General features: G+C 41.4%; 1 protein-coding gene across 2 annotated transcripts; it reads left to right on the forward strand.

Annotated features, from left to right (window-relative positions):
* The first annotated feature begins 205 nt into the window (after window positions 1–205).
* MRPL15 (mitochondrial ribosomal protein L15) lies at window positions 206–10,122 on the forward strand. 2 transcript variants are annotated; one of them, XM_063168785.1, is made up of 5 exons: window positions 206–235; window positions 1,887–2,044; window positions 4,434–4,599; window positions 5,082–5,205; window positions 6,440–10,122. In XM_063168785.1, exons 1-5 carry the CDS (start codon window positions 221–223, stop codon window positions 6,775–6,777), a joined length of 801 nt encoding a protein of 266 aa, XP_063024855.1. In that variant the 5' UTR covers window positions 206–220; the 3' UTR covers window positions 6,778–10,122. The 2 variants fall into 2 exon arrangements, with proteins under 2 accessions (XP_063024855.1, XP_063024846.1); XM_063168776.1 differs by lacking the exon at window positions 206–235 and adding an exon at window positions 806–948.
* Window positions 10,123–25,175: the final 15,053 nt, after the last annotated feature.

A 25,175-nucleotide genomic window follows, 5' to 3' on the forward strand; every position in this document is an offset into this window, starting at 1 on the left:
TTTTCTTCCCAATGTTCAGTGAGGGGCTCAGATTTGGATTTGTGCTTAACACAGGAAAGATAATATAGAGATGTTTTTGCTATTGCTCAGCAGGGCTTACACAGAGCCAAGGCCTCCTCTGCTTTTCACGTTGCCATGCTCATGAGAAGACTGGGAATGTATGGGAGGAAACACAGCCAGAACAGGTGACCTCAATCACCAAAGGGATATTCCAGACCTTATGGCATCACGCTCAGTACGTAAAGTGGGGGGAAGAAGGAGGGGGGATGTTTTGGGTGATGGTATTTGTCTTCCCATGTACCCATTACACATGGTGAGGCTCTGCTCTCCTGGAGATGGCTGACCACCTGCCTAGCCATGGTAAAAAGTGAATTAATCCCTTCTTTTGCTTTGCGTGGATGCGCAGCTTTTGCTTTCCCTATTAATGTCTTTACCTTAACCCACGAGTTTTCTACCTTTTATCCTTCCAGTTCTTTCCCCGATCCCACTGGTGGGCGATGGCTGCTCCTGGGGTGACGCCCCGGGAGTCTCCCCCGCAATGGACACGCCAGTACCTGCACGGGGGGCAGCTGAGCAAGGCCAGCCGCGTTTAGATGCCTGATGGTTTTAGAGACTCGGCTTGGGGACACTCGGCTGAGGTCTCAGTAATAAAACAGCAGTGACAAAACGCCAGGAGCGCCCTGTTCCCAACCATGGGAATTCCGAGCTCCGGCACCGCCAGGACACCGGGCCCGCCGCCCCCGCCTGCGCGACACCGCTGCGAAGGCGCGGCAGCCGCGGTTTGCGGCGCTGCCGTAAAGCGGCGCGGCCGGGCGCGCTCCCCGCGGGCGCCCTTGGCAGGGAGCGGCCATGAGCGGGAGCGGCGTGAGCCGGGGCCTGGAGCTGCTGCGCTCGCTGCCCAGGGTCAGCCTGGCCAACCTAAGGCCCAACCCCGGCGCCAAAAAGCGGGTGAGTGCCTGCGGCCCGCCGGCTGGGCCCGGGCGGCAGGACTGTGCCCCGGCAGCTGGCGCGCCCCGTCGTGGTTTGCCCCTAGGCTGTCAGGAGGAGATCGTGCTGGCACGGCCGGGAGAGCCGCATGGCCAGAGCAGGCGTGGAGAGGCTGAGGAGCGGATGGCACTGCCGTGTGTCTGTGTGTGTGTGTCTCTGTGTGTATATATGTGTGTCTCTGTGTGTATTTGTGTGTGTGTGCTGGCCCGCCGCTTGCCCTTTGCGTGCCTTGTGGCCGATGCGTGCCCATGCCCACAGAGCTGCCTGATGAGTGGTGCTGGCTGAACCTCAGGGCATTGCTGGGGCTGGAGGGGAACAGTAAAAGGCTTCAAACTCCAGGTGTTTATGGGATGGAGTAATGTGTTTGGAAATGGAAGGGTAGAACGCCTACAGAGAAAAGGAGTGTGATGTCAGCTATCATTGTTCTTATTTCTCGAAAACAAACCTGTGAGCTGTGTCCTTATAAAGTGGTAGAGAAATTACGAAAAGAAACGGGGGAGAAACTCTCGTAGTTTGGGGGGAACATTAGTGAACAGGGACATGAGGTTCAAAGGCTGAAGCCATAGGAACAGAGAAGGGAACAGCCAGCAGCACTCTCCTGAAAGTGCTGAAAACTCCTGAATAGTATGGAATTCAAGTGCAGTTTTGTGCCAGACTCGACCATCCCTGCCACCAAAGGAAGCCGATTTGTCCCCAGACTATTTGTGATGCCAGCCTAAAGCTGTGCTCTGCAAAAATCACATTAACTACTTTTCTATTTTTCCACTTAGAAAATATCTATAACTTATTTTTTCCTCAAGAAACAGCATTTTCTCAATTGTTAATGTCTCTGAAACGAATGTTTTGTAGGTACTGGTCTCTGCAGTAGTGTTCTAAATGTACCATTGGTTCTTTTGAAGGAGAGAAGACGTGGCCGTGGAAGGTACGGGGGTCGGAAGTGTGGCCGAGGGCACAAAGGAGAAAGGCAAAGAGGGAATCGGCCCCGACTGGGCTTTGAGGGTGGCCAGACTCCATTTTACTTGGCCATACCAAAATATGGATTTAATGAGGGACATAGGTAAGTGTCTAAACATGTACTTGGAAATTAATCATTGTTTGCATTTCTTGATCTTTCCCCTGAAGCAAGAATTCAGGATGCCAATACAGGCCTAACTGAAAAAGTTCAGCTTCCCAAATTCCTCTCAGGTTGTTTGCTACTTTACCAGAAGAATCTCCCATTTCTTGTGAGATTATTATTTTAATTAATTATTTCCTGTTTTGCACATCTGCTTATTTACGTGCTTCTCCTCATAATCCTTTACGTGTAACAGACTACCTTTCCTCTTCCGGCTGAAACTGGAACTCCTTCATTTCTCCTCTGAAACTCCTTCATTCTTGCTTGTTTTTCTTTTTGCTTCATAACCCAGTGAACTGAATGGGAACAGTCCCAGTGACTGGAGTGAGGATGCTGGACATGGAGGTGTAATCCAAGCCTTGCTTTGTTGTGTCTCCTCACTGTATTCACCAGAAGCTCTGATCTGCTGCCAGCCAAACAATTCTGCTTCTCTTCCTGGTTCTACTCTTTCAGCCCTCTGACACTGTGGTGTGTGTCTGTCTGTGCCATGCCTGTTACATCTAGGATCCTAACAAGCTCTTTAATACCAAAACTGCTGGATGAGGCGTTAAATCACCTTTCACCATTTCTCTTCTTGGGCGTTTTGCCTTGTTTAATACTTCTGTCCTTTTTTCACATTGTACCTGTTTGTGTCATGTCCTTATTCCACCTTTTTTAATGTTTGAGGTTATTCTTCTAGTGTGTCTTTTCTCCAGTCACAGTTCTTCCCTGGAGAGGTGCGTGTCAGAGGTATTTCCAAATTTCCTTCACTTATATTGATAATTAAAAAAAATTGATTAAAATAATAAAATTTTTTGGAAAGCTGGGTTTATTTCATCAGATAGCATTTGTGTTACCTGGGCAGCAACCATTTTGTTGCTTTTTGATCTGGTCTTGCAAACTTCTGTGTCCATACAATGCTGTTACAGGCAGTAATAACAAAAGTCTGCTTCAGCAAACAGACGGTTCAAGGATGAAAAGACTAATGTGTATTTGTGAATTGTTAGACTTGATTTAATGTTCCATTTCCTGATACCACTTCATCAAATGGCTGAGCACTTTTATATTTCCATTCTTAATGCATGCAGTAGAACTTACAGACTTGTCCCAGTTTAAGGGTTTCCTCTGAATGTTAATAGTTTTGAGATGTGACTCAAATTCTATTTCCAGGTACTATTATTTCCTCCTGTTTGCTAAATTATTACAAGAGTAAACAAGAAGCACTTTCAATAACTGAGGGCAGAGTGTAAATCCACAGTCCTGCAAAGGAAATGCTGCAGAATGCAGACACTCAGCTTCTTATGGTAATAGTGGTCAAAAGTTCATTAATGACCAACAGCGAAATTCCAGCCTTCTGCAGTGACAAGAAATTACTAGGATCTGGCTGTTTTTAACAACATCTGACAGCATGTGTAAACAGAAGAAAAGTACTCTGTAGTTTCAATGTTGTTTGCAAAAATTCAGTGTCAGGCTGCTGTAAATGTTCCTGTGGTGAGCACTGTAAGTGCGCTGGAGTGTCACTGTTGGGGTGGAGGGAGCAGGCTGAACAATGTTTATCTTCACCTCACTCCTCCTTCTGCCTCCACTTCTTGAGCCCTTCTCTGTGAGGGGCTGTGTGACAGCACAAATTCTTGTTCCTTGTCCTTTGTACTGGCTTGCCAGTAGCAGAGTTCAGCTGCTTCCCAGTTTGTGAGCTGCCACCCAGAGCCTTCCAATAGCAGCCATCAAATGGATTGTAGGAGGAAGTTTTGGGTATCAGCACAAGTGGTGTGCATAGACAGGAATAGACTCTGGCTTTGGAAAACTGTGCTAGGGATTGGTTTGTACCGGGTGTACTAAGTGAAGTTAGAACTTTAGAAAAAACAAAAGCAGGTTCTGCTGAAGGCATTGGCTGTTGGCAAGAGATTCCAGCTCCCTTTGGGGAATGTGGGTTAGTGCATATTTCCTCAATATTTCTCTTCCTTGATGGTGTTATGAGGGAGATTCCTTTCAATACTTTCTGAGGTGTTGGGTACAGTGGTAATGGATCAGAAAATCTTGTATGTAAGCTGTGCATGTACAGAATTTTGCTGGTAGTCTTTGACTGTGTTTGTATGGGAGGAGTTCTTTGGTTTTTTTGTCTATCAGCGAAGCACCCAAGGTGGATTCACTTTGAAAGTGGTCATTATTTACAGTCTTGTTGGTTTGCCAAGAAGTGTTGACACTGTAATGTCTTAGTAGTTTTTTGGTTTAGGAGTAGATAAAAACCAGAATATCTCAGTTGACCAGTTGCTATAAAAACTTCAGTTTGGTAAATTTCTCATTGTTTTTTTTTTGGGGTTGTTTGGGTTTTTTTTTGTCTTTCTGTCCCCAGCCTCAGACGTCAGTACCAACCACTGAGTCTTCAGAGGCTGCAGTACCTGATTGACTTGGGCAGAGTGGACCCCTCGCAGCCGATTGACCTAACTCAGCTCACCAATGCCAGGGGTGTGACAGTGCAGCCTCTCAAGAGGGATTACGGTGTCCAGCTGGTGGAGGAGGTATGCAGACAGCACACTTGGTACTTCAGCCGTTCAGGTTGCCATTCCCATAGTTTGGAAGCATCTTGGATTCTCCAAATTAGTTTGCCGTGGGACTTTTGTGGATCATAAATCCACTAGAGGGCACTGTGTGTCAGCAAAAAAGAAATAACTCTGGAGGATTTCTTCATAGCCAGGGGACTGCAGAAATCAGAGTTAAGGAGCAACTCTGATTTTTGCAGTAACAAAAAGCTGAAGAAGTATTTTACAATAGAAAACTGAAATGTACTGAAAAAAATGTATGACTATTTTGGAAATGGAAAGGTTTTTTTATTCAGCCCAAGTGACTGAGAGCAACTTGGTTGCTTAACTTTGTGCATGGAACAGACAATTCATAATATTTTTGCAGGATTTAATGTTCCTTATGAGTTTTCAGAGAAGAATAAATGTGTTTCTTAAAATACTCATTTTAATGTTACTGTAATATCTGTTGAAATTTACAGGGTGCTGATATTTTTGCAGCAAAGGTAAATATTGAAGTGCAGAGAGCATCTGAATTAGCAATTGCAGCCATAGAAAAAAATGGAGGCGTAGTAACAACATCGTTCTATGACCCAAGGAGCTTGGGTAAGAACTTCTTTTAATTTCTGCCTTTTTTTTATTTTTGGATGTGCAAAGATTAAATGATCCAAATCAAACTTTCAAACACAGTTCTTAGTAGAAAATCATCAACTTCTAAGCTGCAAAACCAGTTACATGTATATTTATAGAATCATGGAATACTTTGGGTTGAGAGGGACCTTAAAGATCATCTAGTTCTAGCCCCCAATGAGGAATGATAATGCATCCTCAATTTTGCCCTTTTTAACCATTCACCTGTTTAGCCCTTGCAGTGTTAGTAATTGTATACCAATCAACCAGTTAAGGAAATCTGAATAGCTTTGTAAATAGAGGAACTAAAAATACTCTTTTGCTGGATTTTTGTCTTCAGTTTCCCATGTTTAATAGCACTAAGAAAACTCAGGAAAAAATAGATTAAAAAAACACTGTGGATGTTTATATTTTTAATTTAAAATACTTTTCCACTTAAAGTGAGGAAGTAAGTTACAGAAGCTCAGAATCATTCCAGTTAAAATGGCTATTGTTTTCAGAACACTTTCACTGAAGAATGAGGCTTTGCTTTGCTTGAGGCTGCATCCTGCCTAACATTCATTCATGCAGTTTTTATTGACAATAACGCAGCTTTCATGTGTGAATGAGGCTGAGAAGAGGAATAGACATTTTAAGTGTGCAAAATATGTTACCCTGGAGTGATATAAGTTCTGGGATTTTTTTTTAGTTCCACAAAATAATAAAAATAATAAGGTTAAAAGGTTCTGGAATATAATTTGCCAAAATCAATAAAATTTGAGGAAGAGAAGATAATCCCTAACAAAAGACTGAATAGGTGCATGTGACATCGATACTTTATTTAAAATACTCATAGAAGCACTAAATTTGACATTAGTTGGTACACTGTGTAAATAACCATGCAAATGCATTGCTTCAAACTGGGAAATAATAATTTAAATAAGTTCAGTTGTGGTTATCTTTCCCAAGTAGTAGCTGGGAAATGTAAATGTGTTAGAAGTAGCAACTTGTCCAGACTGGAATTAAAACAGAGTTTTTTGTGTGGTTAAGTGAAATTTGCCAACCACTATCTCATTCTGAACAAGAATACTCTTGAGATTCAATTTTTCCTTGGTCCTTTTTGATGTGAGTGTAGTAACTAATTTAGTACAGAATAAGAAGATGTAATTTAATGTCTTTAAGTCTGTGTTATGAAGTGCAATCACTAATCTTGTCTCATGTTTGCCCACAGAAATTTTAATCAAGCCAGTGGTATTTTTCCTGCGTGGCAAACCTATCCCGAAGCGAATGCTCCCACCTGAAGACCTCGTCCGTTACTACACAGATCCCAGGAATCGGGGCTACCTGGCAGATCCATCCAAGGTGGCAGAAGCCAGGCTGGAACTTGCCAAGAAATATGGCTATGTCTTACCAGACATAACCAGGGATGAACTCTTTAAGATGTTAAGTGCACGCAAGGATCCTAGACAGATATTTTTTGGTCTTGCTCCAGGATGGATCGTAAACCTGGCAGACAAGAAAATTCTGAAACCAACTGATGAGAATCTGTTGAAATACTACAGCTCATGAATTCAGGACCGGACACAATTGCAGGTGTACAGGAAACATCTGGGTATGAAATAATGGGTAGAAGTGGTGTGTGTTTGTTTGTTTTAAGACTCCTATTATACTAGAAAAAACATTTCTTTCTTCATGTAATCTTCTGGTGTAGCTCTCAACTTTTTTATTGTCATAATAGAGTGTATCAGAAGTCTTAACATTTGAAAACAATATGGAGTCTGACATAAAGTGTGGGTCTGGGCACTTTCTCTTCCAGTGGTTTGCCAGTTTGTTTTTTTTTTTCAGACAAAGGGTTTCGGTGTTGCATTTGTTTCAGAGGATAATTCCAAAGAGTCATTTGACCTAATAATTAGTTTATATTTCCCCCTCTCAGTTTAAAATCGGAAACATGACTCTACAAAACCAAAATTAGTTTTACAGTAGTATTGCATAAAATTTTTAGATAAAGGTTCTAGAAAATGTATCTTGAATAGCTCTAAGAGGTATTTTTGGTTGGGGAAAAGTAAAAAGAATCAGAAATAAAAAAGTACTAAAGATTAACCTCTTCCATTCCAGAGCTATATTTTGGATTTTGCCATTGCCATCAATAGCACTAAATCTTGAGAGATCTTGATTTTTCTTTGATGTCTTCATATGCAATTGAGACAGAGTGTGCAATTCAACATAACTTTCTATCTAAATTTGGGACTGGGGGGGGAAGATAGCTGTCTTAATTCAATGGCCTTTATTAGGCAGAATTTAAAACTTGTCCTGATACAAGTGTAAACTTATTAATAAAAATGCATAGCAGAACCCAGAGTCAATGGATGACAGTGACAGCAGATTATGAAGGATGGGGATGTGATGGACGAAGTACACGGTCAGAATTCAATTTTCAGCTTGATCACAGATTGCATGTGTGACAGTGGACAAATTAATTTAAATGCTGTGAAAAGTTATGAGCAAATTGTGTTTATGGGAGACAGCATTTTAATCACACCAATTTGATTAAGTCTTGAAAAATATTTTTCAGCAAAGGTTTGTTTTTTCAGTCTCTCCAGAATACTGCATTATTACTGTGCAAGAGTATTGTAGGTTTTGTGTGGAAGCACTGGGCATTGTGTGGACTGGGCATTTGAGACAGTGAGCCAGACAGTAAAGAAGGATGAGAGGGGAGACCAAGATGATGTATCACAATGTGCTCTGGCCCCTTGGAAGTTAATGAGCTGCTTCATAATTATGTGGCTTAATGGAAGCTGAATTTGGCTTTAAAATAATTATAATTTGATTATAAGAATGCAGGAAACAGTTCAGGAGAACAGAACATGAGATGTCGTTTTACTTTCCAATTTTCATGTGCCTTTGGAAATGCTATGTAGAGTTTCCTGTAGCTGCCAAACTGTCCCATGTCATAGGAAAAGTCCTCTGTGTGCTAGAATCACCTCTTTCTCCTGTGTAACGTCTGTAGTTTGCTGGTATACCTCAATGGGGGAGGATTTAAGAAAAAAAATCTTCTTTTTCTTTCAGAAAATAAAATAAAGCGGATGAATTTTTGTTGGTGTTTGTCAACCAGCCTAGATTTTTCCTTCACTCAACAACCTGCCTTATCAATTAATGTGACCCTCTGTAATCACAGAACAAAATAAAAGAAGTCTTCTCATTCTGATTAAATAATCTGAAATCAAGAGATTAAGAATAAAAAGTCACTAAATTTTGACAACCTACTCTTCAACTTCTATTGTTCCTTGTTAATGTGTGTTAAATGCTATCAGTAATGGTGGTTCCCCTGACCTGGGGTTTAAGTATAGGTGAAACGTAGCAAAACAACAGCAATATAAAATTGGACTATGAATAGCAGGAATTTTGGTTTAGTGGCATTAACATTTGTATTTTATTAGGTGTTGAACACTTTTTTGGCACGTTAGGAATAATACTGTGTGCCAAAAAAAGTGCAGTTGGTGTTAACTTGAATGTGAAGTAAATAACTTTCTCACTTTAGATGTATCCTGTTCTGCATCCTGATGATTGTTGGTTTGGAACCTTAAATGACAAGCAATACTTTTTTATTTTTCTTTTTTTTTTCAAGTTTTTGTTATTACAATAACTTTACAATAACAATATTACTACTGCCTCCATTTGGGAAGGAGCTGGAGAGGGGGAAGAGTATTTATTGCCTTCCCTTATTTGTGCCATAATGTTTCTGTTTTTATGAATCAATTCACAATTGTATTTTGTGGAGGTGGTGGTACTCAACAGGAAAGCTACTTAACTGGAAGTGAAGAAGGAAGTTACTCATATTAGTGAAGACCAGAAGACAAAAGTGTTTATGTATCATTGTGTATTTTGGGGAGGAGAAGACGGGGGAAGGCAAGTTTGTTTCCATTTCTGCTCTTTGTATTAAAATGAACAAATTGCTCTCAGCAAGTTTTTTTCTGAATCAACTTCTTTGATACACACACGCGTACACACGCTGGTTTCTGTAGGTTTCTAAATGGTTTTCAGGTGAAAGGGTAACTTGGATAAAATGATAACAGTGAAAGAAAGAATGAAAACAGGAAACAGATGTCTGGTGACGTTGAGGGATTGGATAGCACTTATTCAGTGGACGATGTCTTAGTCAGAAGGCAGCTGTATCCTGGTTCTGATACTACAGCACTACAAATACCTTGGAGCCAAAACAGCCACGTTCCACAAAATCCGGTCATTCTACTTTATAAAGGTGATCTTTTATCATCTTTTGGTTGGAGAGGGCAAAAAAGGGCTATATGTTCCTTTATTTAGGATGTGCAATGCTTGTCTTTTTTTCTCACTTCTGTTAACAGTAGCCAGTGTTTTGTATCAGTTGTTTGCATTTTTATTTACTAGTGTAAAAAGTCACAAAGCTATAGAGGATTTCCTGTTCATTTTATCTCATCAGGAACACAAGTCTCCTAGCAACCAAATACAGAATTATCAAAAGCACAAGTAAGTTATTGACAAGGTTTCTAATAAATCCATAATAAATAGTGTCCCAAAGGACTCTTGTTTATATGTCAGGCTTAATGGGGTAAGACTAAGCCAATCCTGGCATCTAAACCATTCTCATTAGTTAGGTATATGGACCATGTTTTCATGCTCAAATGATAAAGGATTGTCTTGGAGATCCTATTTTGACAGGGCTTTTTCATGTGCAACAAGGTGTGACACAGCAAGAAGTACTCAATCTGCTGTAGGTGGAAAAGTGTTATAGGGTAGCTGAGGAAAGGAACTTTTGTGTCACAAAATGCTGAAAGCCATGTCAATTTTTATCAGCTACATCATACTTCTGAATGACTACTTGATCAAACTGATTACTGATGTGAGACTGCAATCTAAATAAAGGTCTGTAAACATGTACATACCTTGTTGTTTCATCCTGTGATAATTAGAAATCTTGTGTTTTTTGGGAACAGATTCTATTGATTGCAGCCAGTCAATGCTATACTTGCAGGTGGCTGACTGCCGACTCAAAGTGGATTAAAATATGTGTTTTCCTTTCTCTCATATGTATAACAGTGATAACCTGGCTTCATTATACTTCATATAAAATTTGTGTTTAACTGTCAAAAGTTGACTGTACAATCCACTGATTTCCAAAAAGGAATAATGTAAATCAGTGGCTGTGAGCTGAATCTTCGCTGGCAGTGTGCCAGCATTGTTTTGACATAGAAGCATAATTGATGTTAGTCCTCCAGGAAGTCATATAAAAGTGATCAATTAGGAAGGTACCTTCTCATTATTGTTTAATTATTTTCTACTATTATTTCTATTTTCTATTATTTTCTATACTAAAACCTTAAAGGCTTAATGCAAAACTAATTTTGCACTTCTTAACCCAAGTTTTTCAAGCAATTTGAAACTGTTGCACAGGTCCCATATTTTAAATATTTAACCATTATGTATATCTAAAACATGAAAGATGCTGTGTATATCCAAAATGTCCAGTTTAATATTCTATATGGAACTGTATATTTTAAAATTTTCTGAAAATATTATCAGTCAGGAATAATTTTATGTAGCTCACAATCTGCACGGTTTAAGGTTATGGTTTTCTCTAGGAACAGAGAGGTCCAAATGTGACAGGGTTCTTGACCATTAGAGGAAAATTATGCACATTTTAAGCTCCTTTATCTGCCACCCAGGTGGCTCCTCTTGGTCTTTTGTAGTAGAAATATACAGTATTGTCTGAAGAAGGATGGTTTCTCAGTGGAAGCAAACTATCCTCAGATGTATTCTGTCTCCTGTGCTTAATATTCCCTCTGAAGCATCTGCATCTTCCCAACGTCTCTCCTTACCTTTCCCGTTGGAGTGGTGGGAACTACAGGGCTCAATCATTCTCACAGTGTCATCCTGTCTGGCCCACTCTGGGTTTGAAAATCTGGTTGTTTTATGTGCCTCTGGAGCAGGAAAAGTGTTGATCATTCCTGCATCTGTTTATATGGGGGGGTTGGGGGGGGATTGGCTTGAGTTTCCTGGACTGGTGTTGCTTTTGTTGTTAAAAATGTCAACAGAAATGTTGTTTACTTGTTAACCTTGTAGATTCCAAGCCACATGCCAAGCAACTTGTAGGGCCCTTTGAGCAATGGATTTAGTCTTTATCAGTCAATGAACACTCATAGAATAGTGCCTGTGCACTTAAATCAGAATTGCACACACTAGATACCAGTATGAAAGGATAGACAATTTTGCATTCAATGGACAAATGACCAAATCTGTCTCCTTATCCTCTCTGTAGGAAAAGTCCTACAGACTTTTCTTCAGCCTCTGTAAGATTCATTCTGTCTCATGGTAGCATTGTCCTGTCTGGGCTTTAGTCCATAAATGTGGGCAGATTAGTCCATATTTAGCCTGAAAATCTGCCATTTTCATTCCTTGGGCTGGTAATGAGAGCTAGGAGTTTGTGGACATAGAGTGGCCTATGAAAAATAAGTTGATATGTAAATTTATGGCAAAGTAGTTCTCTAGGGGTTTTTGTGAGGCTGGTGTAGTTTGCTCCCTGTGCAGAGTATCTTAAATTAAGAAAATAAATTCACTTGGTGTCTGGCAAGGAAGATACCTTTTTTAGTTGAATGTAGCTGTGGCTCAGTGCTGCAAAAATTGGCATCCAAATTCCTTATGCAGTTATTATAGTGAGGTATTGTGTTAGTTTCAATATTAATGCAGGTCTAAATTTACATTACTCACATGTAAACAGTACATCAAACTCCTCTCATAGGAGTCTTGCTGCTTTTGGAGTAATGCGATTGATACAATCATTGTCTAGAGCCTAGAGAAAAGCCATGTTCAGCTTGGAGCAGACATCTAAGCAGTGGAGTGACACCCTACACTCCACTGACTGTGACAGGAGTCGTAACATAGCACTTTTGTATGCACCCAAAACTTCAGCATCTGGAGCTGAATCCCACTCTTTTTTTTTCAGTGACCCAAGATGCTTGAAGTTAATGGTCAGAATTCCTCCACAGGATCAACATATTGCCAGTGTGTGTTGCTGAGCTTTGCCATTGGGAACTTGTGAAACCTAATCTACTTGGTTGTATTTATCTCTGAAAATAAGCATACTCTTAAAATTACTTAGTGAAAAAAGCAGTCTAGAGGATCTATTGGTGCCACAAGAAGTGAGATGCTGGCAATCAGACAGTGTTATTTTAAAACTATTGGAGAGAGCAGCTTCTCCAGGATACAGAAATTGGTGACATCCCCACCTGGAAGTCTCTGACATTCAAGGTGTTTCAAGGTGGATGACTCCCAGTTCCCAGCCCTCCACTGATGTTTCTGCTCAAAATTTCAAAATTTGCCTGCCTTCTTCAACCTTGTGTGATACATGCTGATGTTTGTGTAGTCCTAATGTATATGTTTACTCCATAAGGAAGGAACAGAAATTAAACTCACCTTCATTTGTGAATGAAAAAAATGGGAGAGCAGGATGGTGCCTATTTTGAGGTGTCTGCTTCACATGTGCTGCTTGTAATGGCTGGAGAAGGTGACTGAGATGCTTAAACACAGATGTTGTCTCACTGCTATCTGAGAAGATGCAACCAGTATATCTCAAGGTACCCCCTGCAGCTACTGGGACAGCTTGTGATGTTTGTATAAGAGACAGATTTGGTAGTGATGTGCTTGGTTTTTGTGCACAGGCAATTCTACTGGTTTTATGTTGGACTTGGGTGATGTGATGTTGCTGCTGCCCTGACTTCTAGGTAAAATTTCTGAGCTAAATGTGACTTTGCTGTTGGGCTTTGTTTTTATTGTTGTTTTCGGAAGGCTCCAGCCATTCCAAGTTCATAATTAAAAGCAGATATTTACTGTAGGATGATAATGAAATGAATTACCATAGTGAGGATGTGATTGTGTAGTAAAGTTCTACCTGGGTCTGTTTTTGTGCATTCATTTGTATGTCTCTGAGGGAGTTGAAGCACTGGGGTGTTCTAATTTTGTGTTTGATGTGGGAAAGCTTATCTGTCCATTAAGAGAACGTAAGAAGAAAATGGGAGGTAAAAACCTGTCAAGTAATTTCTGCTGCATCTTGTGAAAACTTAATGTTGTTCCAATTCCAGCTGCTGTTCTTGTATGAGCTGGATGCCTTTGCTTATGGCATATTGGGAAACTGCAATGGCATCAGCCCACCATGGATACTGACATGCACCTATGGTACTATGGCAGGCTGGGGCCAAAGAAGAAATAATTTTGGAGGCTTGAGAATCGAGGTATGAAAATCTACCTGAAAAGATTCCAGAGTCAGAAATGTGTATTCTGCAACACCACTGAACTCTGCTGCATGTTTAATTATGCTTTGTTTTTGCTGACTATACTGTTATGAACTGTAAGTAGTCAAGAAATTATTCAAAGAATATACATTTTAGGTTTTCTTTATTGTCCTTAGGGTTTTCAGCTCTGCAGGAATCTTGTTTCCAAGTATTGTTCCTGTATCCAGCAAGACTAGAAGCAAATTTAAGAAGTGGGAGCCAGCATTTTCATGTGATGGCAATATTCCAGAAGCTGGTGCTCTAGGATAAACAGTAAATACTGTGAGGCTTGCAAAACACTTACTCATTCATTGCTAGTAGCCTGCTGATATTTTCATTGTTAGAGAGCATAATTTCCCTGCTGTCTCTGCAGGTGACATCAAGTCACATCTCCTCAGCATGAAACCTGTCTTTGTTTCCAGCATCCAAACCTGAAGGGAACAAATACGATATTACACAGGCACCCCGCACAAACATCCTTCTCCATCTGCTCCTCTGCCCCAATTACGAGCCTACTACGGTCATTTGCGGTGCTGGGAGTTGCATCTGCTTAGTGGGGACAGGGAGGAGAAGGTCCGGTGTCCTGGTAGAGGCAAGGCTGACACCTAGTGACCAGACGTGTTTATTCCTTTGGGAATTCCCTGTGTTCTGGTTCTGTCACTATTCACTCTTACCTAGGTCTGGACGGTGAAAACTTCAAAGTGAATAGTTAGTTTATTTCATCGTCATTTTTGGCCTCTGTTTTCATTGTTTCTAGTATACTCTTCTGAAGATGGAGTTCAGCTAGCTTGCAGGCTTGTTCACACCTGATATTGTGGAGGATTTTGTGTGTAGTTCCCCTAGGAGCTGTTCGTGCCAGCTGTGCTGAGCAAACTGAGGTGGCTGATTGCAATCAACAGTAACTTCAGAACATCTTGCTTCTTGACGTTTCCTTAATAAAAGCATGGCTGACTGCAGAATTTGTACTATTCTTGCTCATCCTGTGGTAAAGAATCCAAAATCAAATGTATTCTGAGTTGCAGAATTTTCTTCCTGCAGATGCCTGCTGGCCAGAGGTAGCATCTTACAATTAGGCTGCCACCTAATTGTGGATGGCACAATCCACAATTGTGGAAATTGGATGGCACAATCCACAAATGTGCTGGGAAAGCACTACCTGTTCCATCATCACTGCAGATCCTGCTGGAAATGCTCTGAGGTCTGGGATATGAAAGGGGAAGAGTAAAATCCAGCTAAAAGACTCTTACAGAATGCTTTCTTTGGTTATGTAGATTAGCATTTCAGGAGCATAACATATTGATGAGATTTGCTCTTAACCTTTACCAAAAGGAGTAGACATACCAATTTAGGAAACCAGCCCCCCAACCTGAACCAAAGGAGTTATGCTGACTCCAAAAGTAGACTGCAGAAGGTCTCAGTGGTTGTCCATGCTAATGGATTTCACACTAATCCCTGTACTGAAAGCCCTAAAAGAGCCTTCTTGGAGCAGTCCTTGAGATTGCAGGAATATTTTATCTTTTAAATGTCTCTTGTCATTTAAATGAAATCTTGGAAATAAGGTTGTGTTTGCTACTAGCACTGTGTATGACTACACAAAGAGTCAGAGCTAAATGTTTTTCTGTGCCTGAAAGGAAACTTTGATTCTTCCTGAATGAAATAACTGGGAACTTGCACAAGCCCTGTGTTGTTGAACGGAAAAGGCAAGTTTTTTACTTCAGATAATCTTTTATATCTCACTCAGAACTTTATTCTAGCTCTGATTCTGTATCTGTGGCATGTTTCTAATTAGCCCATGAAAAAATAAAGGTTCTGTATTTTAAAATCTACTGATTTTTCCTCTGCTAACTATTGTTGATAGGATAGGAGCCTCTGGAGAGAAGGCTAGCATGTTCCCAAGGCAAATTCTCCTTCAGAGTGCTGTGGCACCAGGAATGAGAATAGCAAACGTTATAGAACACATACAAACACTGAAGATTTTTTGCCTCTCTGAAAACTGGTGGTCCAATTCCACATCTCAAAACCATTCACCCAGTACTGTTTGTCTGAGGTGAAATTTGTGGTTTTTTATTTGCGCTTGCAGCCATCTTTGGTGTCTATCGCAAACAAAATTATAGGGTTGTTTATTTGCATAGGTACTTTGAATTATTATTTTTAAAATTCACAAGACCTGACTTCTAAACTTAATTTTAATTAATTAATTAAATAATCTGAACAAGAGCCACAGAACAAGTAAACATGGCTTTGACCAGGGGTATGTAATAGGCTTCAAATTATTCATGTCGAAAGAGAAATTCTGGGGACTCTGAAGACTTGAAGGCTTTAAATGTGAAAATGCGATCCTTGAGTTTATAACGAATTATTTATATAAAAATTACCTTTTTTTTCGTCTTCTTTTTTTTTTTTTTTTGGTAGGTAATGGAAGTTTTGTTAATTTAATCAGACTAACCCAATTGTTTTCATTATTTCAGATTATTTCAGACCCCAAGTACAGGATTCCTGCCTTTGTTCAGAGCAAAGTATTAAATTAGTAGCCACAAAAAATGTGGGGCATCTGTTAAAGCTCCATCACTATGTATTGGTAAGCATCACCTCTGGAAAACCTACTCAGAGCCTCAGTCTTTGTCAGTTGTGCTCTTGCACTCGTGACAGTAGCACCAAAGCAGCAGGTGCCCAAGGGTACATCCAGCTCCAAGTCTGCTCCAAAATAGCATTTGCTGTGGAGCTTCAGCAGTGCAGACATGGGAACATGTGCCCGCAGAGCCAAGGTGTGCTGGTTTTGGTTGGGATAGAGTTAATTTTCTTCACAGTGCCTGGTATGAGGATCTGTTTTGGGTTTGTGCTGAACACAGAGCTGATAGTGCAGAGATGTTTTTGTTATTCCCTTTTCTGCTTTTTGTGCTGCCACACTGGTGAGGAGCCTGAGGGTGCATGGGAGGGGGGGAGGAGACACAGCCAGGGGGAATCCTCAGCTGGCCAGAGGGATATTCCAGACCATGTGGCATCATGTTCAGTACAGAAAGTGGAGGAAGAAGTAGGAAGTGGGGAGGCATTTAAAGTGATGCCATTTGTCTTCCCAAGTCACTGTTACATGTGATGGGGCCCTGTTTTGCTGGGGATGGCTGAACACCTGCCTGCCCATGGGAAGCACTGAATCAATTCCTTGTTTTGTTTTGCTTCTGTGTATGGCTTTTGCTCTCCCTGTTGAAGTCTTTGTCTTAAGCTGTGAGTTCTTTTTTACCCTTCCAGACCTTTCCCCAGTCCCACTGGTTGGGGCAGTGAGTGAGTGGCTGTGTGGGGCTTGGCTGCTGGCTGAGGTTAAACCAGACACAAGGGAAATCACTCAGAGCAATCTGCTGTGCTCAAAACTCCCCCGACACCTATTTCATGTGGTGACCTCCAGCACTGTACAGCCTGGAGATGGTGGCACACAGAGAGCCCTGTGAGCCAGGCAGGTGCTCCCATGTCCTCTCCACTGCTGTGGGCTGGATGGAGAGTAGCCTGTGTCCTTCCTGCCCTGGATCTCTGCGTTGAAATGCTTTGTTGCCCAGGTTGGGAGCTGAAGGGTTGACTTGCCTCCTGTCCTAACACAGGGTTGTGGAAGAGTTCTCTGACAGAACTCACCTGCACTATCAGCTGCCACATGGCAATAGGGGAAGAATTGACTTTTCTTTCTTTGTGCAGCATCAAACCCAGCCAGGACAGTCACTGGCCAGTTCTGCATGCTCATAAGCCCACCTGCCATCATGCTAAAGCAGAGAATGATCTTTCAGACTCACATGCCTTTGTCAGAAGTCTGCATGCAGTCCTGTAGGAACCAACAAGTAAAGCAGGTAGCTCTGTGGCTCTTCTGATTGTATTGTATCCAAAATTGCCAGAGATTTAATGCTACTTCTGACTATACAAGGAGTCAGGCCACTTATATTTCCCTTTCATATAATAAGCTTTACCACCACTTCACTTGGATTTTTTCTATATTTAATTGATAATGCTATTGAACTCATCATACACTTGCAAATATGAAGTACAATAGCATTTCCTAATTTCATTCACAGCTGAAGTTGCAGTTAAATGAAAGTTAAAGCTCAATGTACCTATTTGATCTTAGTTTTTCTTCTAGTGACTCAGGATGTATCCCCACTGTGCATTCCATTGTATTTCACACAGCTATGTTCTAAGAATACCAATTGATGGAACCTTAGGCAGAAGAATTTATGGTGTTGAGATTGTTTGTTGGGTTATTTTTTGGTTTTGTTTTTTTTTTTTTTTTTTTTTTTTTAAACTCCAGGAAATATATAATTTTACACTAAAAAACTGTTTTGTATCTCTGTTCACTAATACTCTTTATCGGAAGTAGTCAGCAGTTTGTGATAATTTCTGCCTAGAATGTTATTGACTCCTTTTTGAAACAGGAATTTTTGAAAACTCCTAATTCCACTTTCCTATAAAAGCTTATCAATTAGTCTAAATAAAGACATCATGTGAACTTTTATGGTAATTGGAGAATGAATGAATTTTTTTGTATGTATGATCAACTATTTTTTTTATGATCAGCTTATTCAAATTATTAACATGAACAGAAAGTGCTCACTAAAAGAAATAGGTCACAGATCTATTATTAAAGAAAAAGTTGTTATGACATGGAAAGAAATGAGAGAAATGACTGAGTCCTGCAGGACGTAGGTCATCCTGACTCATGGCACGTTTCTATTCTGATTAACCTATCTGTACTAATTTGTTCAGATCAGTTAGATTACATATCTTTGTGGGTTTTTCCCATCCAATCTGAAAACAAATGTGTCCCCTTATTTACCATGAAAATACTATACTTTGCTTCCCCTTGACTGATAATCAAAATCCAATCAGCAAGCTACTCCCTGGCTACTACTTTGTTCTGGTAGGAATCATAATCGATTAAATCAAATCACTGATTTAATCAAACTGCAGCCTGGTGGCCAAAAATACACCATCCTTGTATATAGTCTTAAAGAGTTTTCAATAAAAGCTTTGATCTGGGTGCCTGGCAGTCTATAGCATTTCTGGGAGGTTGATAACTAGTTTTCCATTGCTCACAAAGTTTGGAAGGCACAGACAGGGCAAGAACTGGCCATGTTTGCTTTGCCACGACTTCACTAGATATCAGGGTTCTCAGCTGCAGGCCTGCCTGGGAAGGAGGGGAAATATGCCTTGGGAGGTAACAATAATGCCAGCTGGCATTCCTAGAACACGATAGCTTCTTATAATATCCACTTACAGTCAGAGGCTGATTCCCTTAGTGGGGTTCAGGGAATGATAGAGCCAAGTTTTCCTGTGTTTTAATCTGATTTCCTAAGGAAAAATGTTGTGCAGCAGGACACACTTGCCTGTTTGTGCATGCTTTTGGCTCCCTCAACCTTTCTTTTGAAACCTCTTGAACTGTCGCAGCTCTGCTTTATGGAGGAGTAGAAGTGTTAAAGAGGGGAAGGTCCCACAAGCCCCATGAAGACAAGTGGAAGACTGGGAGTGGAATCTCACATGTCCCCACAGATTGGGGCTTAAAAGTGAGTTATTTTCCTCTCATCAGACACCACTTCACCAGACAGCAAACAGGCTCCCAGACTTCAGCTGGAGAATCCAGGCATTAGCAGGGTGCTGCTCCTAAGCCACAGGTGAGGGCACATGTCTGCTGCCCTTCGTGCTGTTGGAAGGATACACACAGGTACTGACTGGAGAGGGGAAGGATGAAATCAGATCCCCAAAATATTCCATCAAAAGTAAAACAAACATTTTTCCCCCCAAGTATTTTACAGCTGCTGAAGTCATAATACTGCTTGTAACAGGAGTAAGAACTGTTCTTTCAGCTCTGCTGATTTATACAGACTTAACAAACACCCTTGAATTTTGAATTTTCACATGCTGCCTTATTCCAGTTTTGCCTCCACTTATATGCTGCTGTGTTGTTTTTTCACATGCCACTTCTAAACAAGTGAGACAATTTGTTGGTCAGTGTCAGAACAGATAGAGATAAAGCACAAATCAATATACAGAATGAAAGTTCTAATTGGTAGCTGCTATCAGCCTAGAAGATTCTCCTTAACAAGATAATTTCCCAAATTTCTGTAAAGGGAGCATTCCTCCTTTTTCTTAACTCATGCCATGCAAGACTTGGTGGTTACTTTTATTGATCACTCAGACAATCATAAAGAATAATGTTTTGCTTAAACTGGTGTTGCAGATTAGACTGATTTCAAATTGCCTAAAAAATATCTTTCTTTTGATGCCAATAGTCAACTTTATGAGAGGAACCGGCTTCTTTTCCTCTCTGGCTGGAACTGGGAGAATGCACCTGCCTGGGTGAGCCGGTGGGAGGCAAGAAGGGAGCTAAGTGAGCTGTGCATGGGGCTAGCAGGGTCAGCATGTCCCACTGCTCGAGAAAGAGACCGGCTGGTGATTGCTAGCATTTGCCAAGGGGATCTAGCCATCAAAATAAGTTTATGGTGAAACACCAGCACCAGTGATGGGGAGCAGCCAGCTGCCCTGTGAGGGCTGGGGCTGAGCTGGGTGTCTCCCAGACCCACAAGGGCCAGGAGCGGGGGAGGCTGCAGCAGTCTCCAGTTTGCAGACGTGCTGTTCTTCACTGTGGGGCTTGTGCCACTGGTGGATAAGGTGGTCAAGTGCGTTTCTTTCTGACGCTGATTAACAAAATCTGTTGCTCTTGTTTGGAAATGGCAAGTGAAAAAAATGTGCAGAGTGGAGACAGGCACAAAGCAGCGTGAAAAGATTGAATTCCCAGGGCTGAATTTGAGTTGAATTTACTTGGAACAGCCCTGCTAGTGGCGGTGGTGATCTGCAGGGCTTTGCGAGTGCAGCAGTACCGGCGGCCATCGGCAACGAGATGCACGCAGTGAGAGGTACACCCATCACCTCCACCGCCTTGCGAGAAACTGTAATTAAGGCTGGAAAGTGTTTGTTTGGGTTTCTTTCCTGCCCAAATTGAACGTCCCAGCCCCGGGGAGCAGGAGGGCGGCTCGGCGGCCGCTGGGGGGCGCTGTTCCCCCGGGCAGCCCCACTCCGAGCCCGAGCGCTCCGCGTCCCGCCAGCCCCGCACCAAACCCGGCTCATTTGGGTCTCGGGGGGGCTCCGGAGCGGGAACACCTCAAAATGTGTTTAGCACCACAGCAGAGCGAGCTCTTTAAAACGTGGGAAATGTCCCCCAGAAGTCTTTTTTTTGGTAACGAATTGCCCGTGAAAGCTTTTAACGCTTTCAGTCACGCGTGGAGATTAATGAAGCAGCAGCTTTGGGGGGAAGGAGAGTTTCGAAAGATAGTGGTTAGTAAATAGGAAAGATGCCATTATATTACCTTTACATTTCCTGGTGTTTACAGCTTCAGTCCTCGAGGATATCTGTAAGTCAGCAAGGGTAAGGTGAATAATCTTACTACACTGAAATAATGAAGTGGTAGTGAATCCTTTAAGATTGCCAGGAAAGAAGCGTTACAATACAAAAAAAGCAAAGCTCTCTTGTAAAGACACCTTTTCTTTCTCTTAATAGATTCAAACGGTGATGGGAAGTATTCATTAAGCATAATGTGTTTGGACCACACTCCAAAAGGCTTAGAATTACATTAAGCCACATCACTCTCCAAACAGCCCCCCTCACCTGCTTGTGAAGTTACTGTTTGGTGGGAGTAAATTTATTCCTCTGACTTGCAAATTAAAGAATTGAAGGTATGCTGAGACCTAATTTTCTGGGTGGGAAAACACCACCAAGCAGTCAAATATGGGAACAAGTGGCCTTGGAAAATCAGGTACAACACAAATACACATAATTTTCATATTCATTTCCATAACCAAAGTGTGGAAAACCTGTTTTGTGATGTGCAGTCCCTGTTTATAGCATGATACTCTAAATATCCTACAGAAAAGGATAATTTTCACCCTAAAATCTGGCAGTGTGCTATTCTGTGGACCCAAGCACAAAATTGCCAATTTGAGGATGACAAAAAGTAGAAGCAGTGTATTTCTGCTGCTGGTATATGTCAAGACCCCTCTTGATATATATGCAAGACCCCTCTCCAGTCTAATAGACTGGGTAGCCATAGGAAGTATGATTACTCTGCATATATATGATGAATGATACCTGAGAGTTTTGATGAAGAGTTCAGTAAATGCAGATTATTGTTTCAGAAGGCAGAAGTGATTCCTGAAATTCCTGTAATCATCTCTTTGAAAAGATCAATCAGAATAAAATGCTGAGCAGGCTAATAAAGGACTTCTTGAGCTCTCCAGCTATCTGATTAATCTCTTAAGATTTTGAGGTAAAACTATGGATCAGCACATGAAATATGGCCCAGGTTAGAAAATGAGTTCCCAGATATCATGAATCTGGTTTATGAACTAAGCTGAGATCTTACTGTTCAATTGCTTTGTTCAGGTGCAGACCAGAAAATTAAATCCTGCTTATTTCAGAACTGTCCTTGATGTTTCCACAGGTTTTGTGATACTTTCACAATGGATGAGACTCAGAACAAAAGCACAAGAGCAGATTCAACTCCTTCAGAATAAAAATCATCATCTATGCAGAGTTTCTTGTAATATAAAGGAATTCCCTACTGAGGCAATCTTCTCCTTATTTATTTCAGGATCACATGAACTGGTAGAGAATGTCCTAAACTTTCTTCCTAATTCCCACTTAGACAAACTGTCTAGAGTCAGAACAACCCTGGCCTCATACTTCTTCCTACAATCTCCTGCTGAGTGTAAAATATGGCTGTCTTGTGGTTTGAATAAGGCTTTTAATGTGCCATGGGATGTCACGGTCCACAGAAATAGAATACAGTGTTCTACTTGCTGAGAAACAGAAAAAAAGCTAACCAAACTGGTTTCTTCCTCCTGAGTACATAGTGACTGGCTGGAAATCCAATCACTGAGACTAAAAATATCAGCCTTGATCACAAAAAAAAAAAAAAAAAAAAAAAAAAAAAAAGCACCTGACAGATGGATTTAGTCTTCCTTCAGCACAAACATCTATTTGCCACTAGAAGTTCGGTGAGTTCACTGGTCTTGTCTCCCAGCACATTATTGACGGACCCTGGGATAAGGTGGATTGTTATTTCTTCAAAGTAATCCCTCCAAGAGGGAATGGTCAGAGCTGTCATGGGAATATAGCTCCTGGTTTATAGTTTGTACATGGCTGGGGGAAAAAGAAATGTTTATCTGATCATATAGAAGAAAAACTCTTAAAATCAGGGCTTGGTCCCTCCCCACTGCAGTGCTTAAAAGAGCTGAAGGGCTGACCCCATATGGCTCACACTTCTGCCTACTCTGACCAGGCTGAGCAGTGATTTCTGTGAAATCCCAATGAATGCAAAAGTACTTCAGGAACAGCACGCAAGGAGTGCAGCATCAAACATCCCCGGTCCTGCTGAGAATTCCTACAGATTTCTTACTGCCTTTTTTTCCTTCCTTCTTACTGATGCAAAAGTTGCAAGGCCAAGTGAGGTGTGGGATGGGTAACTTCTATCCAGCCCTTATGAAGATTCACCTGTGAAAATGGCCACCAGCTGATGATGAGATTTCAGAAGCAAAATAAATCAGCATTGCTTTGAGTCAAATTTTTTGTCCAAAATTTTTGTCCAAATTTTGTCAAATTTTTGTGGACTGGAAACCTCAGAAAGCGTGTAATGAAGACCACGGCCACAGGCTTTGTTCCTAAGTGCTCAAACATGTAGAGAAGTTGGTGAGACAGCTTAAAAAAACCTTCTGGAAGTCTTTGCTCCATCTCACTCCTCTCCCAAGGTGGACCTTTGCACAGGGTTCTGATTCTGAGGATAATATTACTTTTCAGCACTTTCTTATTTCCAAGCCATCACTGAGATATATTTTCTTCTAGCTTTACAGCACACTTTTTTACCAGCTTGGACTCAACCAAGGCTAGTCTCCATTTTAATAGATGTATTTTCCACAGGAAATTAATGTATTGTTTCCCCAAAGCTATTTCAGTCCCTAAACTTCACTGCAGTCTGCCCAGTTGCACGATATTTCAGCCAGCCAAACAAATCTAGTGCCCCTGACAGTCCTTTTAGTAGTGCTAGCCAAGGGAATTGTGTCAGGCTCAGATTTACTACTTGGATCCTCCAAATGACAGTGCCCTGCAAGGGATCTGGTCGATGAATATCCCTGTGATTTTTTTTCCCCAGCAGCCCTGTATGGAAGGAGTGCAGTGTTTACCTAATTGTTGTGTTAATTTTCTGACCACATGTGTGCCATGGTACATAGAGGTACCAGTATATATGGTATATATGGACAGTATGTGTCCATATATACCACATATGACAGTATGGTACCTGCAGACACCAAGATATATGGTATGTATGGACTGTACATTTATATAGATACCAGTATATTCTGTCTTTCACTGTGGATTTGTATATTTGTAAAAGTCCTTTCATTCAATATTCTGGGCATTTTTTAAAATAGCATGGGTAGTTTGATTTCTCCCTGTTCTCAAGAGTCATCAATAAAATGGCAGTGGGGGTGCAGCTTCATTTCTGCAGTGTCAAATGCTTGCAGGCAGCCAGGATCCCTTCCCTGAGCCGCTCTCCGTCGGGATGACAAGCCGCTGGCGGCTGTCAGGTCTGCGTAGGAAATCTCCGCAGTAGTGCTGAGAATGTTTATTGTAGGGAGAGAACTTTTGCCCTGTGAAGTCACCTCCTACTAGTCACCAGTAGGTTTCTGATATTCTATCACAGGAAATTCCTGGTGGACCACAAAAGCAATCCCCTGAGTCCAGCTGCTGGCGGGGAGCAGCGGTGCACCGCGCCGCCCGGCTGAGCCTCAGCCTCCAGCGCGGGGCAGAGCACCTGTGCCCTGCAAAATGCAAACTCTGGGCTCCTCAAACAATGTTAAAATGAACTATACAAAGGGGCAAAGGTCGAGTGAACCATTATTGTGCTGCATTTTATGCAAACAAAAAAAAAATGTATTAGAGGATGTGCTTTGTATTGTAACAAGGTACTGCAAGATTATATTTAGGCTTCGTGTCTTTGAAGCCCTTGGTAACACAACTGTATAATCACAGCTCTTGATGTTAATGAGGAAGTTATATTATAAGGTGCCCCATCTAACTGGGAACAGTGTAGGAAGAATTAATAACCTCTAGGAAAGCATATAAGACCAGCTCTCAAGACCTCCAATGCTATCAGGTTAATATATACCCATTTCTACAAAGGAGAAAAAAAAAAGGGAAAAAAGCAATTGACAATTACTTTTGTCACCTTTGAATACAAAGGCATTGCTTGGCAGGTGCCAGTCCTTTTTCTTGCACAACTTGGAGGGCACAACCTTCCTTAACACTCCATTTTCCTCTGCTCTTTTGCCAGGGTTTCAAGCATTCAGTCCAGCAGCAAGCAAGACTGAATGAACTTTTATCTGTGTGAGATAGTGCACAGCAGGGAAGCAGCCTTGGAAAAGATGAACACCATGCATGTGGCTGGATGCTGTGGGGCTGCTCAGCCTGTAACTAAAAGACATCATACTGCTCCCTTCTTTATGATGATAAAGCTACTGTGAAAACAAAATAGTGACCCCTGCTAAAAAGGGATGACGCACCTCCAGAGAGCTGCTATTAACCTCTAATCAATGCCTAATTTCATCTGTCTGCAACCCCAGGATGCGTAAGCCCTCTGAAAA

The sequence above is a fragment of the Melospiza melodia genome, chromosome 1 (assembly GCF_035770615.1).
Source record: "Melospiza melodia melodia isolate bMelMel2 chromosome 1, bMelMel2.pri, whole genome shotgun sequence".
Classification (NCBI taxonomy): Eukaryota; Metazoa; Chordata; class Aves; order Passeriformes; family Passerellidae; genus Melospiza; species Melospiza melodia.